The sequence below is a fragment of the Theropithecus gelada genome, chromosome 1, assembly GCF_003255815.1.
Source record: "Theropithecus gelada isolate Dixy chromosome 1, Tgel_1.0, whole genome shotgun sequence".
NCBI lineage: Eukaryota > Metazoa > Chordata > Mammalia > Primates > Cercopithecidae > Theropithecus > Theropithecus gelada.
The window spans coordinates 81,041,759-81,056,487 of record NC_037668.1 but is presented as its reverse complement, the minus strand read 5'-3'; the positions used below and the strand labels follow the sequence as shown (position 1 = coordinate 81,056,487).

The 14,729-nt window shown below is 53.7% G+C and overlaps 1 protein-coding gene across 4 annotated transcripts in view; it reads left to right on the top strand.

Annotated features, from left to right (window-relative positions):
* SLC1A7 (solute carrier family 1 member 7) overlaps window positions 1–14,729 on the top strand; it is a 54,591-nt gene that overhangs the window by 20,589 nt on the left and 19,273 nt on the right. For 3 of the 4 annotated variants that reach the window (XR_003120909.1, XM_025395105.1, XM_025395094.1), the window contains exon 3: window positions 6,936–7,151. The exons of the other annotated variant lie outside the window; for it this stretch is intronic. Coding sequence is in view for 2 of the 3 variants with exons in the window: in XM_025395105.1 (XP_025250890.1) it covers window positions 6,936–7,151 (216 nt within the window). In the remaining variant the exon portion in view is untranslated. The remainder of the gene's footprint in view (window positions 1–6,935; window positions 7,152–14,729) is intronic. 4 annotated transcript variants of the gene reach the window in all.

The window sequence follows — 14,729 nt, the reverse complement described above, 5'->3', positions numbered from 1 at the left end:
AACCAGGCACGTGCCTCTGTCACCTGCTACCTACCCCAGCTGCCCTCTACAGGACACACACACCCCACCCCGTCCCTTTCCCAGTGAGTCAAGGCAGGTCTGCAGCAGCCTCCACCAGCCCCCGGGCTTCTGAAGCCACAGGCGGGGGGCCCACCAGCCCTTTGGCTGCCCCGCGTCCCAGGTGACTCACTAGCTGGCAGCAAGCAAAACCCAAAGTCCCCTCCCCACGTGTGCAGCCACGGCTCGGCCTCCCCCTCCCACCCCGGTGTTTGTGCACTCCAAGCTGTGGAAGCCAAGTGTGGCCCAACACATGTCTGTGTTCAGGCTCATTGTGTCAGAATTGGCCCATGGTCCCAGCCTGCTGGGGTCTGCTTGGATTCCCAACTCCCTCATCCAACACATTAGCTGTTCCTCCCAGCTTCCTGTCCTCTACAAATCTGCTCCACATGCTGTCGGGGGCCTTGGCCAAGCCATTGATTAAAATGACCAGAAAGGAGAGGGCCAAAAGCAGAGTCCTGAGGCTCACCTCTAGACACCCATTTCTACTGCCCAGGACAGTCATTTGGCTCCTTGTCCCTTCACCAAGCTCCCATCTCTTCCCATATTTCTGGTGCTAACTGTCTCGATGTCACACAGACACACAACGCCACGGGCATTCCCCTAAGCCCATCAGGGGGACCAAGGCTGGTACTGGTGATCTGTTTTCAGGAAACCTTCAATGGCTGCTCAGTCACCAGGGCACACAAGCCGTCCTTTTCAAGTCTGATCTAGAATGTCACCCTGGTTTAGCATCACACACATCAGCAACCCTGCACCCAGGCCTGTGCCACACCTTGGGTTCTGAGGACCTAGAGCCAAACTAGACTTAGCCTTGCCTTGGAGGAGTTCCAGTCTGCTGGGGCAGGTGGCCACAGACGACAGAGGAAATTCTAACAATTGAAATGCAGTGCATACTTATCACATGCCAGGCGCCACTCCAAACCAAGGTTCGACCTCACAGCAAACCAGCATCATCCCCATTCATCCTCAGTGGAAACAGAGGCACACCAAGGCTCAGTCACATGCCCAAGGTCTCCCAGCGAGTGAGGGATGCTTACTCACGAGAGCTTCCTTGTCTTGCCTAAGGGTTCAGGGAGGCCTTCAGTGGGTGGTGGTGCCTAAGTGGAGACTTCAGAGCTGAGCTGCGTCTAGAGGACAGGAAAGGAGAAGAAGGTGGGGACTGGGCTCCCGGCACTCCCTGCCAGCCCGTCCTGTGCCAGGCACTGGGTCAGGCCCTGGGGATTCGGGTTGAGCCCACTGGCAGGGTGGTCCATAACAAACTGGGAAGCACAGGTTGCCCTGGGGAAGTGGGTGAGATGACTGCAGTCAGGGAAGGCTTCCCAGAGGCAGTGATGTCTAAGCTGACCCAGGGTTGGGGACATTGGGCTGGGGTCGGGGAAGGGATGGTGGATGGAGAGTTCCAGGCGGGAGGAAAATCCGGTGCAAAGGTACTCCCAGGAGCAGAGTGGACGAGGAGGAGAATGGCCCAGCCGCACTGGACCCGGGGCAGGGAAGGAGCTGGGATGGTTGCGGAGGGCAATGGGGAGTCACTGGAGGACTTAAAATTGGGGGAGGGGCACCCGGCAGCCAGGCAGCCTGCAGGCTCTCTTGGCTCTCTCTGCAGGGAGGTGCGACTTCGACTTTGACTTCCTGGGGCGTGGTTTCTAATCCCTCACCTTTGCAACCAGCTCTTGGCAAATGGCAGAGCTGCTCAGCACCTCCCAGTGTGAGATGGGGTCAGGAGTCCCACCTTGGGGGTTGGGAGAACCAGGGGAGGGTCAGTCAGCGGCCTTTTTCTCCCTCCCTGGGGAGCCTGGCAGCCACCGCCTCCCTTCCCCCACCTCTGCAAGGGGAACAATTACCAGATTGAGACAGGCTGGGCCTCCCCACTGCCTCTGCCGGTTAATGTCTCTAATCACCGCAATCTCTTGATCCACAATCCCTGGGCTCTGAGTGGTGGCCAGATGGTTTAGGAGGGAGTTCCAGGCCTCCAGACTCCCAGAGGCTCTTCCCTGGGGCCCTCAAACACCTCAGGTGCTTCCAGGAGCACCCAGCCAAGCCTGGAGTGGGAGAGAGGTAGTTGCCTATTCTCCCCTCACCATAAATCACAGAGCCACAAGGAATGTTTGAAGTCATCCTCATGGAACCCCCCACTCTATCTGGAAGCCTCCATCCAGTATCTCAACAGGTGGCCATCAAGGATCCACTTGGATGCCTCCAACAATGGGAAACTCCCCACCACAAATCTGAGGCTCATTACCACAGGCAGGCTGTGAACGCTGAGATTGAACTAAAAAGGCTTTACATGGGCTGAATCACATTAAAATCATAGTTGGCTGGGCTGGGTGGCTCACACCTGTAATCCCAGCACTTTGGGAGGTCAAGACAGGAAGATCATTTGGGCTCAGGAGTTCAAGACCAGATTGGGCATCATCAAGAGACCCCATCTCTACTAAAAATTTTAAAAAATTAGCCAGGCATGGTGTTGAGTGCCTATAGTCCCAGTTACTTGGGAGGCTGAGGTGGGAGAATCGTTTGAGCCTAGGAGGTCAAGGCTGCAGTGAGCCGTGATCGTGCCACTGAGCCCCAGCCTGGGCAACAGAGTGAAACCCTGTCTCAAAGAATTAATAAAAAAATAAAATCATAGCCCAAACTAGATGTTTTCCCCTACCACCAGAGTAAAACCAGATCTGTACCACAGAGAGGCACTGTGGGAGGGGGAACGCCACAAGGTCCTGAACCAGAAATCCCTGTTCCAGTCTTGACGCTATGGTTCACCAACTGGGGGGCCTCGCCAGTTGCCTCCACCTCCCTGTGCTCCATTTTCTGCGTCTGTAACTCAGAACTATTGTATTGGGCTGTCCAATACAACAGCCATGAGTCAGAGGAGGCTACTGAGACCCAAAATGTGGGCAGTGCAACTGAGGAACTGAACTTTTAATTTTATTTAATTAATTTAAGTTAAAATTTAAAACCTGAAGCAGTATAATTTTTTTTTTTAAACGGAGTTTCATTCTTGTTGCTCAGGCTGGAGTGCGACAGCACGGCCTCGGCTCACTGCAACCTCTGCCTCCCGGGTTCAAACGATTCTCCTGCCTCAGCCTCCTAAGTAGCTAGGATTACAGGCATGCGCCACCACACCCAGCTAATTTTGTATTTTTAGTAGATATGGGATTTCACCATGTGGGTCAGGCTGGTCTTGAACTCCTGACCTCAGATGATCCACCCACTTCGGCCTCCCAAAGTGTTGGGATTATAGGCGAGAGCCACCACTCCTGGCCTAAAAATTTTTATATTGATGACACATTGAAATGATAATATTTGGGATAAACTAGGTTAAATAATGTATTAAACTTAATTTCACCAAAAAACTAATTTCACCTGTTTCTTTTCACTTTTTAACGTGACTACTAGAAAATTCTAAATTACAAATGTGGCTCGCAGTGGAACTCCACAGCGCCTCACTCGGAAGGTTGTTGAAGGATCCAGTGAGCTGGGTGTTCAGGTGTCTGGGGAACAGTAAAGTCCCAGACAGATGATGGCTTCTGAGGCTGCTGGGTCCGCCGGGAGGCGTCTTCTCCATCACACAAGAAGACGGGCTCAATCTAGAAAGAATAGAGAATGTGAAGGACTATTCAAAACAAAACGAAAATTATTTATAACACCCAAAGATAACGGTTACATTTCCTATAGTTTGCTTGTTTCCGTGCCCGTCCATGCGACCTGGTCTCCCACCACCACTGGGCACCAGCTGCAAGTTCTCGGAAAAGTCACCTTTAACAGCTTGGTCCTGAAGCCTGGGACCTTGAGGAGCCTCAGCAGGGAGAAACTCCTCAAAAAGCCAAAGGGCAGGGCCTTACACCTCCTTTCTGTGCCTGTGAGGGCTGTGGAAGCCAGGCCCTCTGCATGCCCAGCCCCCATTCTTCTTGGCCTCTGCCCTCACCTGCCATGGCCCTGGCACTCTGGGGGAGGCTGACCTATGCTGCCAGTTGTCACCAGCAGTTCCCGCGGCTGTTCACCTCTCCCTTCCGCCATATGTGGGGAGGGAGGAGGCTCCAGCACAGAACGACTTGGGTCCCAGGATTCTCTCCATTTCGTCCATGGGTGCTCTCCTGTCCAGAGCCAATGGGGGCCCCAGGGTGCAGTCAGGGGTCCCTCTCGCTCTGTCTAGAACCTACACTCCCTCCCACATCTCATTCTGTCCCTGAGTTGGCGCCAACCTTGTGTTAGGCTTCTTCTTCCCCGGAGGGGCCTTCTGAGGGGCTTTTATCCTTTTCTGAAATCCAGTCCTCACCTGTGCCCCACTCCACGCAATCCCTCAGACACGTCTATGTGCCTAGACCGCAAATCCAGAGGGGGTCCTCCATCCCAGGAGGTTCCAGGGCTCACTGCAGAGATGCAAACGATCTGGTAACTTGCTTTTCCACTTAGCGTTGATTTAGGAACATCCTTCCAGGGACATGACCCCTCCTGATGGTTGCTATGCCATCCCTTTCTATCTAATCTGCATCGGTGAGTTCTTAGGTCGGGTTTTTGATCTTACAAATACTACTTCAGTGACCCTCCCAGTACACCATGTTTACTTTGATCTTCTCAAATCTAAGGAATTGTTAGTTCTCTGTTCTAGACATTCAGCAAATTCTGCCGCCTGAGTTGTGCTAAATGCCACAAGACCACCCTATTCCTGAGCTCAGCCTATCTTCTCTATCCCTTCTATCACCAATCTGTCACCAATCCTCAGACATTACCTGAGCTCAGACCACATCGAACAGCACGGTGTCTCACACTTTCCAGCCTCCCTTCTGCCTTCTGCTGTCTCACTGCTGGGCATGTCTGCCCCATCTCCAAATCCTCTCCCATTTCCAAGAGCCAGCTCAAATGCCACCTCCTCCAGGGAGCCCTTCTTGACTTCCCTAGCTTGAAGTGATTCCCTCTTCTCTGAATAAAGACAGCATTTCCTTGTCCCCCCTTCCCTTGTGGTTCTGATGCTCCCACATAGTCCAGGGGCCATTTGAGTGCACTTGTGGCCCAGTGTCCCTTTCCATCTCCCTCCCCATTCCCTGGCAGACTAGGAGCTCCTTGAGGTCAAAGACAGGTTCTGATTTCTTCCTGTGGGCACAGGGCATGGCACAGAGTGGGCATGTGAGAAAGGTTTGAACACATATGAATGAAGGAGGACAGGCCTGGGTCTGGCCCTGAGTTCTGGCCCAGCCGGGCACTGCTGTCCTGTATGACCTCAGGCAGGGCCTGCTCTCGGGGACATGGCTTCCCTGTGGCCTGAGGCAGCTGGACCCCACTGTGGGGGTTCTGTCATGGTGGGAGGACTGTTTGGCCCTGGGGTTGATGCACCGACCCTGCCTGGGATAACCTGTCTTGGATAATGATTGCAGGGCAGCCTCCATTTCCTCTGGCTGCACAATCCCATTATGAGCCCTTCAGGATTTATGTCTAAGACCCACCCTAAGCCCATCACTAACATATGGCATCCTGGCAGATGAGGATGAGCAGAGATTGTAAACACTCATTCATTCATTCATTCATTCACTCCTTCACTCAGCAGGTCTGCTACCAAACTGCAGACCCAGCATTCAATCAGAACCTGGCCCAACCCTGGAGGCGCTTCCGGTAAACAGTTCACAGTTCAGTGAGGTGGGGGCAGGGACAGTGGGAGGCACAGGGACTGTGGAACCAGAGAAGGAGGCTTCACTCAGCTTGGTGGTCAGAGAAGGCTTCCTGGAGGAGGGGACGCTCAAACTCTGTCTTACCAGAAGAGTAAGCCATTGTGCCAGCGAGCAGGCAGGGCAGGGCCCTCACAGGCAGTGGCTCCCGCTGCGGGAGGGGACCGGTGTTCACGCTCAGCCTGGGGCTGGATGCTGCTGCACGGAATCTAATGATAAGAGGAGCGTGGCTGGGGATTATCTGCTCTTGTTTACATGATTAAAACCAGACAAATACTTCTTTATCTGAAAGAATGAAAGGGCTTTGGGGAAAAATCCTTTTGGCAACAAAGCAAAGCACAAGCATTTCCTTAATTAATCTCTCACGTCCCCCCGCCCCCCACCATCCCACACCCCCACAACAGCTGCAAGAAGAGTCGCTCTGGGGCTCCGGGGCTCCAGGACTTCGGGGCTGACCTGCACTGGCAGGCAGAGACCCAGGCCAGGGTGGCTGGGGGTGGAGAGGAGGCGAGAGGAGAGAGACCCACAGCCCTCTCAACACAGCCACCTACGACAGGGAACCTGGGCCCAGGCACAAACCCAAGATGGCCTCATTTTACAGATGGAGATCCTAAGGCCCAAAGATGGGAGAGTGACTTGCTTGCTGAGGCCACACAGCCAGTTGGCAGAGCTGGGACTAGGACCCGGGTCACCAGTCCCCAGCCCAGCGCTCTCACTCACTCCCTCATTAGCTGGTCCAGGGGCCTGCAGGAACCGCCAGCAGTGCCGTCCTCTCAGGACCCACAGGGAAGTCAGACCCGTCCCTCCTTTCACAGACAGACAGGCAGGGTCCTGATGGAGCAACCAGCGGCTGTGGGAGTCCTGGAATGGGCTCCTCACTTTGGGGGAGAGGCAGGTAGACCTCAGAGGTAGCCCGAGCTTGATCCTGCCTGGTGGGCAGGCGTTAGGAGAGTGAAGGAAGCTTCTAAGAGGACATCAAGCATGGGAAACGGCAGGTGCAGAGGTGTCAAGGCGCGGGGCCTGCACCCCAGGGCGTGGGGCAGAGGGCAGAGCAGAAAGAGAGGCTGGAAGGAGCACAGGACTGGATTGTTGAAGGAACGGGGTTTCCTGGAGCACTGTGAGGCAGTTGGGCATAGCCAGGAGGGGCCGAGTGAGCAATGAGTGCTCGGCCAGACCCTGGCTTCCCCACCACAGCCCCTGACCCCCTCGCCCTCCCAGCTTGATGTCCGGACTTGCCTCCCTGGATGCCAAGACCTCCAGCCGCCTGGGCGTCCTTACCGTGGCGTACTACCTGTGGACCACCTTCATGGCTGTCATCGTGGGCATCTTCATGGTCTCCATCATCCACCCAGGCGGCGCGGCCCAGAAGGAGACCACGGAGCAGAGTGGGAAGCCCATCATGAGCTCAGCCGATGCCCTGTTGGACCTCATCCGGTAACCATTGCCACCCACACCCCGCTCGGGAATGCCAGGCCCAAGCCTGCCCTGCTAGGGCCCCCAGAGGCCAGGACGGGGTGTAGGGATGGGGGTGATCACGGAGGCCATGATCACCCTGGGGGGTTGAGCTCCGGGCTGCCCGCCGAGATCATGCTGCAGCGTCTGCCCCACCAGGCTGGAAGCACCTTGCAGGCAGGACGGGGTCTGCCCCTCTCTGCCTGTGGCTGGGTGCAGAGCAGGCGTCTGTGAGCATTTGCTGATGCCCAGCCTGTGGGATGGGAGGCTGGCGGTTGTTGGCCCCTCCCTTTCTTTATTGGTCCTCTTTTCACAGATGAGGAAACGGGGCTCAAAAAGGTGCCATGACTTTTCCAGAGTCATCGGTAGGTAGGTAGTGGAGACAGGATTCAGCCTAGGCCTGTCTGACTCCAAGGACGGTGCCGTTTGCCCTGCGGTGCCACCCGCTAGCCACGGCAGTACAGCTGACGTTGCTTCTCAGACCTAGGCTCCCTCTCCAGGGAAGCACTGCAGACCCAGCGGCACAGCCACCTTCCACTCCCTCTCCCCGGGTCCCCTGCAGGCCACCCCTGCTCCTCTCCTTCATGCACTCGCTCCCTCACCAGTGGAGCTCTGTGCCAGGCCCTGGACCAGGGGACTCAGAGCCAGCCCTTGCCCTGCAGGAGTGGTCAGACCCTGGAGCAGACAGGGGCAACGTGGGGGCCTGGGGCTGCAATGGGGAAGCTGGGGCTGCCGCTGAGAGCAGGAAGCCACCGCCCTTCTAAGGGAGGGGAAGATGGGGAGGCAGGGAGGGCAGGCCTGGGGGCGACAGCTGTGCAAAGGTCCTGAGCTGCAGGGAACCGTGTGGGGGAGAAGGCATCGCACAATCAGTGTGACAGAGCAGAAGGGGTGAGAGGCGGGCAGAAACTCCTGCGGGAGAATCCAGGTGGGGACAGACCTCAAAGGGCACCATGAACCAGGCCAAAAGTTAAGTTTTATCCTAAAGGCCACAGGAAATGGGTTTTACACAAAGGAGTGGCATGATCCAATTCGGAAGATTCACTCTGATCAGGGGTCAGAGTTGTGGGAGAGGTTGGAGGGGAAGGCAGAGCCAGGGACAGAGCCAAGTGGTGGCACTGGGGATGGAAAAAGAGGCAGATGGCAGGGCTGCTCAGGAGGGACCCTCAGCAGGAGGCGGGTGAGACGGAGGTGAGGTCTGCTGATCACCCAGCATGAAGGTTTCTGGCCCATGCATCCAGGTGGATGGTGGTGTGGTCACCAAGTGATGGATGGTCTGCAGCAGGAGCAGGCATCCTGGGGTAGGTGTCCACTGATGGTTGGCCAGTGGTTGTGACTCTCATGGAGGAGTCTAAGCTGGAGACAGAGGTTTGGAAATCACCAGGGAGAGGTGTTAGGTGCAACCCTAGTGGCAGAGGGGCTCTTGCAGGACAGGTGGTGAGAGAGCAGGGACTGGGATGGAGCCTGGGAAGCCCCACCCAGGAATGGTCTGCTGGGCTCCACAGGCTACCCCACTAAACCCGCTCAGGGAACTCCTTCTAGGACTTCTCACTTTCCGATCAATTTCAGATCTAAGAAGTCTAGGCCTAACATTAAAACCCCACACTCATGCAGTTTAACCCTGTCCTAGTCTTTTGGATCTGACTCAGACTGGGAAAGCTGCAGTGTGAAGAGGGTCGTGGTGAGTTCGTTTCTCTTTCCTGCTCTGCCTGCTCCCTGGTGAGAGGTGAGGGAGTTGGCCAGGACGGGTTGCCCAGACTGGGAGTGGGGTGAGCTGGAGCAGGTGCTCCCTGGTCATGTCTCTCCAAGAGTACTTCTGCGGGTTCTCTGGAGCCTCTTCTCTCTCTTACATATCTCACCTGCCGTCCCCTGGACTCAGGCAGTCTATTCCATCTGGCTATTTACAATGTCCTCCCTAGACTGGGGCTCTGGTTGACTCCTCTACTGGGGTCACCTCACCCCCTGGGTGACCCTGTTGGGTCATATCTGGCCCATGGGAAGCATACATATCCCTATTGGAAGTGCTGGCCTTTCCCAGGGCCTTTGGACATGAGTCAGGCACCAGCCCCTACATTCCTCAAATCCTAAGAGACTCAAGCCAAGGTCTCTGAACAGTTCTCTTGGCTTGAGGTTGTGGAGAAGCATTCCTTTCCTCCCCCGTGGGGATAGATGCCCATACACAGGCTCCCACCCGCTCTCTAAAGAAACTCTCATTCCCTGTATCAGCTAGTTACTGCTGCATAACAAACCAACCCAACATTTATCAGCTTAAAACGACAGTCACAAGTCTACAGGTCAGCTGGAAAGTTCTGCTGATTTGGACTGAGCTCACTCACATGTCTGCAGGCAGCTGGTGGCTCAACTGGGGAACAGTTGGTCTAGGGGAGTCTTGGCTGAGATGATTCAGCTGCACTCTTTGTGGTCTTTGTACTCCAGCAGGCCAGCCTAGATTTATTTCATGGTGGTGACAGGATTCCAGGAGAGAGCTAGCCCAGGCATTTTTTTTAATAACAAAGGTGGAGGAGCAAGAGAGGAAATCAAAACATGCAAATGTTTCTCAATCCTCTGCTTTCAGCAAGTCCACTAATATCCTCTTGGCCAAAGCAAGTCAGGTGGCCAAGTCCAGAGTCAAGGTGGGAAGGGACCACAATGTTACAAAGGAAACGGAGTCTACAAACCAAGGCCATCGATGCAATCAGTCTACCACTGCCTTCATTACTCCAGGAAAATCTTCAGCTTCTCTTTTACCCTTTAGAGTGTGTGATGAACTAAGGATCATGAAATGCTTGCCATGCTGTTCCTATCGCGTGGCTGTCACCTGTAGAGTCTGGAGCCAGAAAGAGATCCAGGCAGGGTCTGTTCTGTGAGTGCTTACTTGGCCAGCGAGACTTCATCCAGTACCAGCACTTTGAACACCTTCTGGACTCTGGCACTTCCGAATTCAGTCTCCAGCCTGGAAACCTCTCACCTGAGTTCCAGATTCTCACATAAAGTGTCTAGAGGCATCTCAAAATTAACAGGCCCAAGCTCAACTCTTGATTTTTCCATAAATCTGCCCTTTTCTCGCCCTGCCTGTCTTGGTCTGACATCTCTCATTCTCTCATACCCTGCAGCCAGTTCCTCAGCAAATTTTACCTTGAAAATGAAATCCCAAGCCATGGCCCTTCCACCTCCCCTGCCACTCCCGCCATTGCCGCCCCTCCGGTGTCCGGCCTGGCCTCCGCTTCCTCTCTGCTTCCTGTGGTCTGTTCTCAGCACTGCAGCTAGAGGCATCCTTTTCAAAACCTGCTCTCAACCCAGCACATGGCAACAAAATCGTAGCCTGCACTGCGGCTTACAGGCACTTGCTGACACACGTCAGCCTCTGACCTCTGCCCCGACTCTCCCCTTCCCCGCCCTGGCTCCAACCCCACCCGCCTTGCTGTCCTTCCCATCTGGGTGCCATTGCCGCCTCTCTGGATGGCCCTCCCAGCAGAAAGCATGCAGCTCCTTCCCTCACTCCATTTACATCTCTCCTGGGTGTCGCCTCTCCTGGGGCCTCCGAGGCTCTGTCTCTCTGTTGTCTTCTCTTGCGTCACCTTTCCTCATAGCCTTTCTTAGTACCCAACATGATCACATCGATGTGTTTCTTTTCTTCCCACCTCCACTGGAATGTAACATGCCCTGTGAAGCCTGGCTCTTTAACCTCTGTTCCCTGCTGTATCCTGGAGTCTAGAACAGCACCTGGCACCGAGTGGGTGCACAGAGTTTGCTGAATGCACATGTGGGTTTCAGGTCATCAGTGGCGTTGGGGTCTGACCCCCAGGAGGAGCTGGAATGGTCCAGGGAGAACGTGCCCAGCAAGCAGGTGCAGAGGCCTAGGAGGGGCCTTGGCTCACGGCCGCACTGTGGGCTTTGCACAGCAGACAGAGCAGCGGCAAGCAGAGAGACAGGAGGAGAACTGGGAGAGTGGATAGCCTGGAAACCGAGGAAAGAGGAACTTCAAGAAACCTCGTTTCTAAGATCTGTTATTTCTAGGATGTGGTGATTCATGGTTTCTTGGATCTTAATGATTCAGCACGGCTTCTCCACGTGGTGGAAGGAGGTGTCGGTGCTGCCTGCCTCACCACTGCCTGCCCCTGCTCAGGGGCTGCGGGGCTCCGGATCAAACACACGTGCCACAGTCAAATGTTCCAGAGTGTTGCCTGCTCTTGGGTTGCTTTTCACGTGGTGAAAATGGATCCTGCTGCTTAGAACAGAAAATTGATCCTGCTGCTTAGAACCGCACCCCCTACCCCCCAGCGCTACCCCACCCGCTCTCAACCCTGAGGCAAGTTGTTCTGCAAAGCTGGGTGTTGGGCCTCGCTCTCACAGTTTCTTGGTCAGAGAGCGGGGCTGCAGGGAGAGAACACAGGTGTCCTGGGACAGGAAACCAGAACCTAGGAGATCTGTGGCCTCATCTCCACTCTGACAATAACAAGTCACTGTGTGACCCTGGGCAGGCCAGTTCCCCGCTCCAGGCCTCAGTTTCCCCAGTGATTTTCAAGCTCCCATCTAGCTCTGTGGTTCTGAAACACAAAGGCCTATGAGCCGGTGAAGAGGCTACAGGGAGTGAACCAAGCTTCTGGAGGAGGGTTCTGGGAGATGAGGTTGAGAGGGCTGGGCAGAGTCCAACCTTGAAGACAGGAAGCCCAGGTTGAGGGGCTGGCTGTTAGGCTTTCGGAATGGGAAGCTGGTGGGTTTGGGAAGGATGGATTAGAGCAGGGTGGAGTGGACAGGTGAGCAGAGGCATGGATGGGGTGCCCTGGGAGGGGCACAGTCACTTCCGTTCCATTCAGCCTCCCTGTATTCAGCTGCTGCTCTGGGTGAAGACATTGTGCTGGGAGCTGGGGAGCAAGTACAAGTGCCCCTCACGCCCCCACCCCAGGGCTGCCCACCATCTCAGGACAGACGGACAAGTGGGTGCACTGACGGTGACTCCTGATGCTCTGAGAGGCTGTGAAGGAGATGGGGACACTGGCATTGAGGGACCAGGGGCCTCCTGACCCTTGCCCGGGCCCACTGCAGGTGTCTACCAGGCACTGAAGACTGAACAGAAACACAGATGACCAGGCAGAGAACTGAGAACCAGGGCAAGTGGGACAAATGAAAAGTGGGAGCCCACTGTGTGGGGACATAAGGCACATCTCAGGGGCAAAGATCTGCATCTATGTCTCAAAGATGATTCCAGAGGAACACAACGGGCCATGTCCCTGGATGACCCGCCAAGACAGGAATTCATTTTCCAGGGCTCCAGCGGGGGCTCCAGAACGCTGGCGCCTGCTCCCAGTGCAGCGCGCAAAACAGAAACCCAAGCAGAGCACTAATCAGGGCTGGCCCCTTCTCTCTTTTTTTTTTTTCCAATCTTATTAAAACACCACAGAGATTAAGTAATGACTGGGCTCTATTTATAGCTCCCAATTACCCTCTCAGGGATTGGAAGAAGCTTCCAGGAGCTGTGCTTGGGAAGGAACAATTCCCACCTTTAGGACTTGGTCTGGGGACATGTTATTAGGGGTGGGTTTGGAAGCATCTCGGTGAGAATTTGCAAGTAGCAGGGGAAGAGGGGAGCTGAGAGATGGACTCTGGCTCTGCCTGGAAAATGTGCAGGGAGGCACAGGGCAGAGTGTGTGGATATTTGATAGGCATGGCTATTAATGTCCCCAGGCACGTTCTGTGTTTTATGTAGCTGCCACCAGGAGCACGGACCTCATGGGACAAGCAGAAAAGTCTTCCCATGAAGGCTCAAAGCCAAAAGAAAATGTACATTTCCCCATTTAATAATCAAAGGTATAATTCTTGATTAAAATCTGCAGGATAAATTCATTGGTTATTAGTATGAGAACACACTAGTCAGGACTTGCTTTTGGCTGCCAGATCAGCAGAGGCTTAAGTAAGGTAAAAGCTTGCATTTGCTCCTGAAGAGCAGTCCAGAAATGGGAGGTGGGCAGCTGGCAGTCGCCAGGGTCCCATGCCCCGCCCACCCGTGTGCTGTGCCATGCTTAGCACCTGGCTTTCATCTGAGTCTCATGGTCCACGAAGGTTGCTCAAACTTTAGCTATTATCTCCGTGTTCAAGGCATAAAAGAAGAAAGTTGGAGGAATGGACCAAAGGGTCCTGGCTGAATGGGCACCTCCTTAAGAGTTTTCCAGGAATCACCACCCAACAACTTTCACTCACTTCTTGATGGCCACCCCATCAGCAAGAGAATCAGGGTTTGATGGCAGTCCCATTTGGTCCCCACAATATAACAGGACTTCTATTAAGGAAGGATGGGAGAATGGAGACTGTGTAGGCAACTAGCTAACCCTGCCAGGGCCCACATTTAAAATGATTGTAACTGTAAAGGAAGTTGTAAATAAATGTCTATACAGGTACAAGTTCCATTTGGCTTCTTATGACCTTCCACATGTTCTCCATGTGTGTGTGAGCTGAGTCTTGAAAGATGGGAAGAGAGGAACTGAGGACAAGAGTGAGTAGGAGGCAACCCAGGTGGAGGCAGTGTGAGTGTGGGGCCGCAGGTTGGAGGAAGAGCAGGCACGCAACGGAAACCTCTTAGCAGATGCTAACCTCAGAGGTGGCATTTCTCACAGGACACAGTCTTAGAAGGGGACTGTGAAGACAAAGATATAAATGCTTTTAGAGAAAGGCTGCTGCCAGGACCATGTGAGGGTGCCCATCTCTCACCAAACCTCCCACACTGTGCACTGTCGTTTTAAAAATACTTTGTCAGTTTGACAGGTGGAAATATCTTGAATTTGTTGATGAAACTAAACATTTTAAAAAGCATTTTTGGCCATTGACTTTCCTTCTTTTGTAACACGAATTGCCTGGTCGTATCTTTCCATCATTTTCCTGTCGGATTTTTGTGGTCTATTGGTTTACGCAGCAAATATTTACCGAGTGCTTGGTATGTGCTGGGAACTCTTCCCGGGGCTGGAGACACAGCAGTGAACAAACACAGAGTTTCCGCCCTCCAGGGAGCTGATATTCTGATGAGAGGAGCTAGTGAAGGTAGAAACCAGGCCAAGATTTGTAAAAGCTCTTAGTAGATTTAAGATGGTAGTGCTTGGTCACGCAGTCTCTCCAGCTCGTCACTTGCTTTGTGGTTTTAGCTGTATTGCAATATGTCTTAGAGAGCTTCTCAAGCATTCAGCTTTCCATTTTAGCCTAGTTTTAGGTTTACGGAAAAGTTGTAGACCGTACAGAGAGATCCCACACGCCCTTTACCCGGCCTCCCCTGATGTTAGCGGCTTACATAACGAGGGTACATTTGTCAAAACTAAGAAATTAAATTGGTTCAACACTATTAACTAAGTTACGGATCTCGTTTGGATTTCATCAGTTTTTCCACGAATGTCCTTTTTCTCTGTTGCAGGATCCAATCCGGGATGCTATGTTGCGCTTCGGGATTTCTTTATTTTCATGTAGTAAAATCTATTGATTTATTGCTCATTTTGTTCTTAGAGAGTCATTTCCTATACTGAGACCTGATAAGATCTCAACCTGTATTTCTTCTAGCTTTTTATGGTTTCTTTTTCCTTC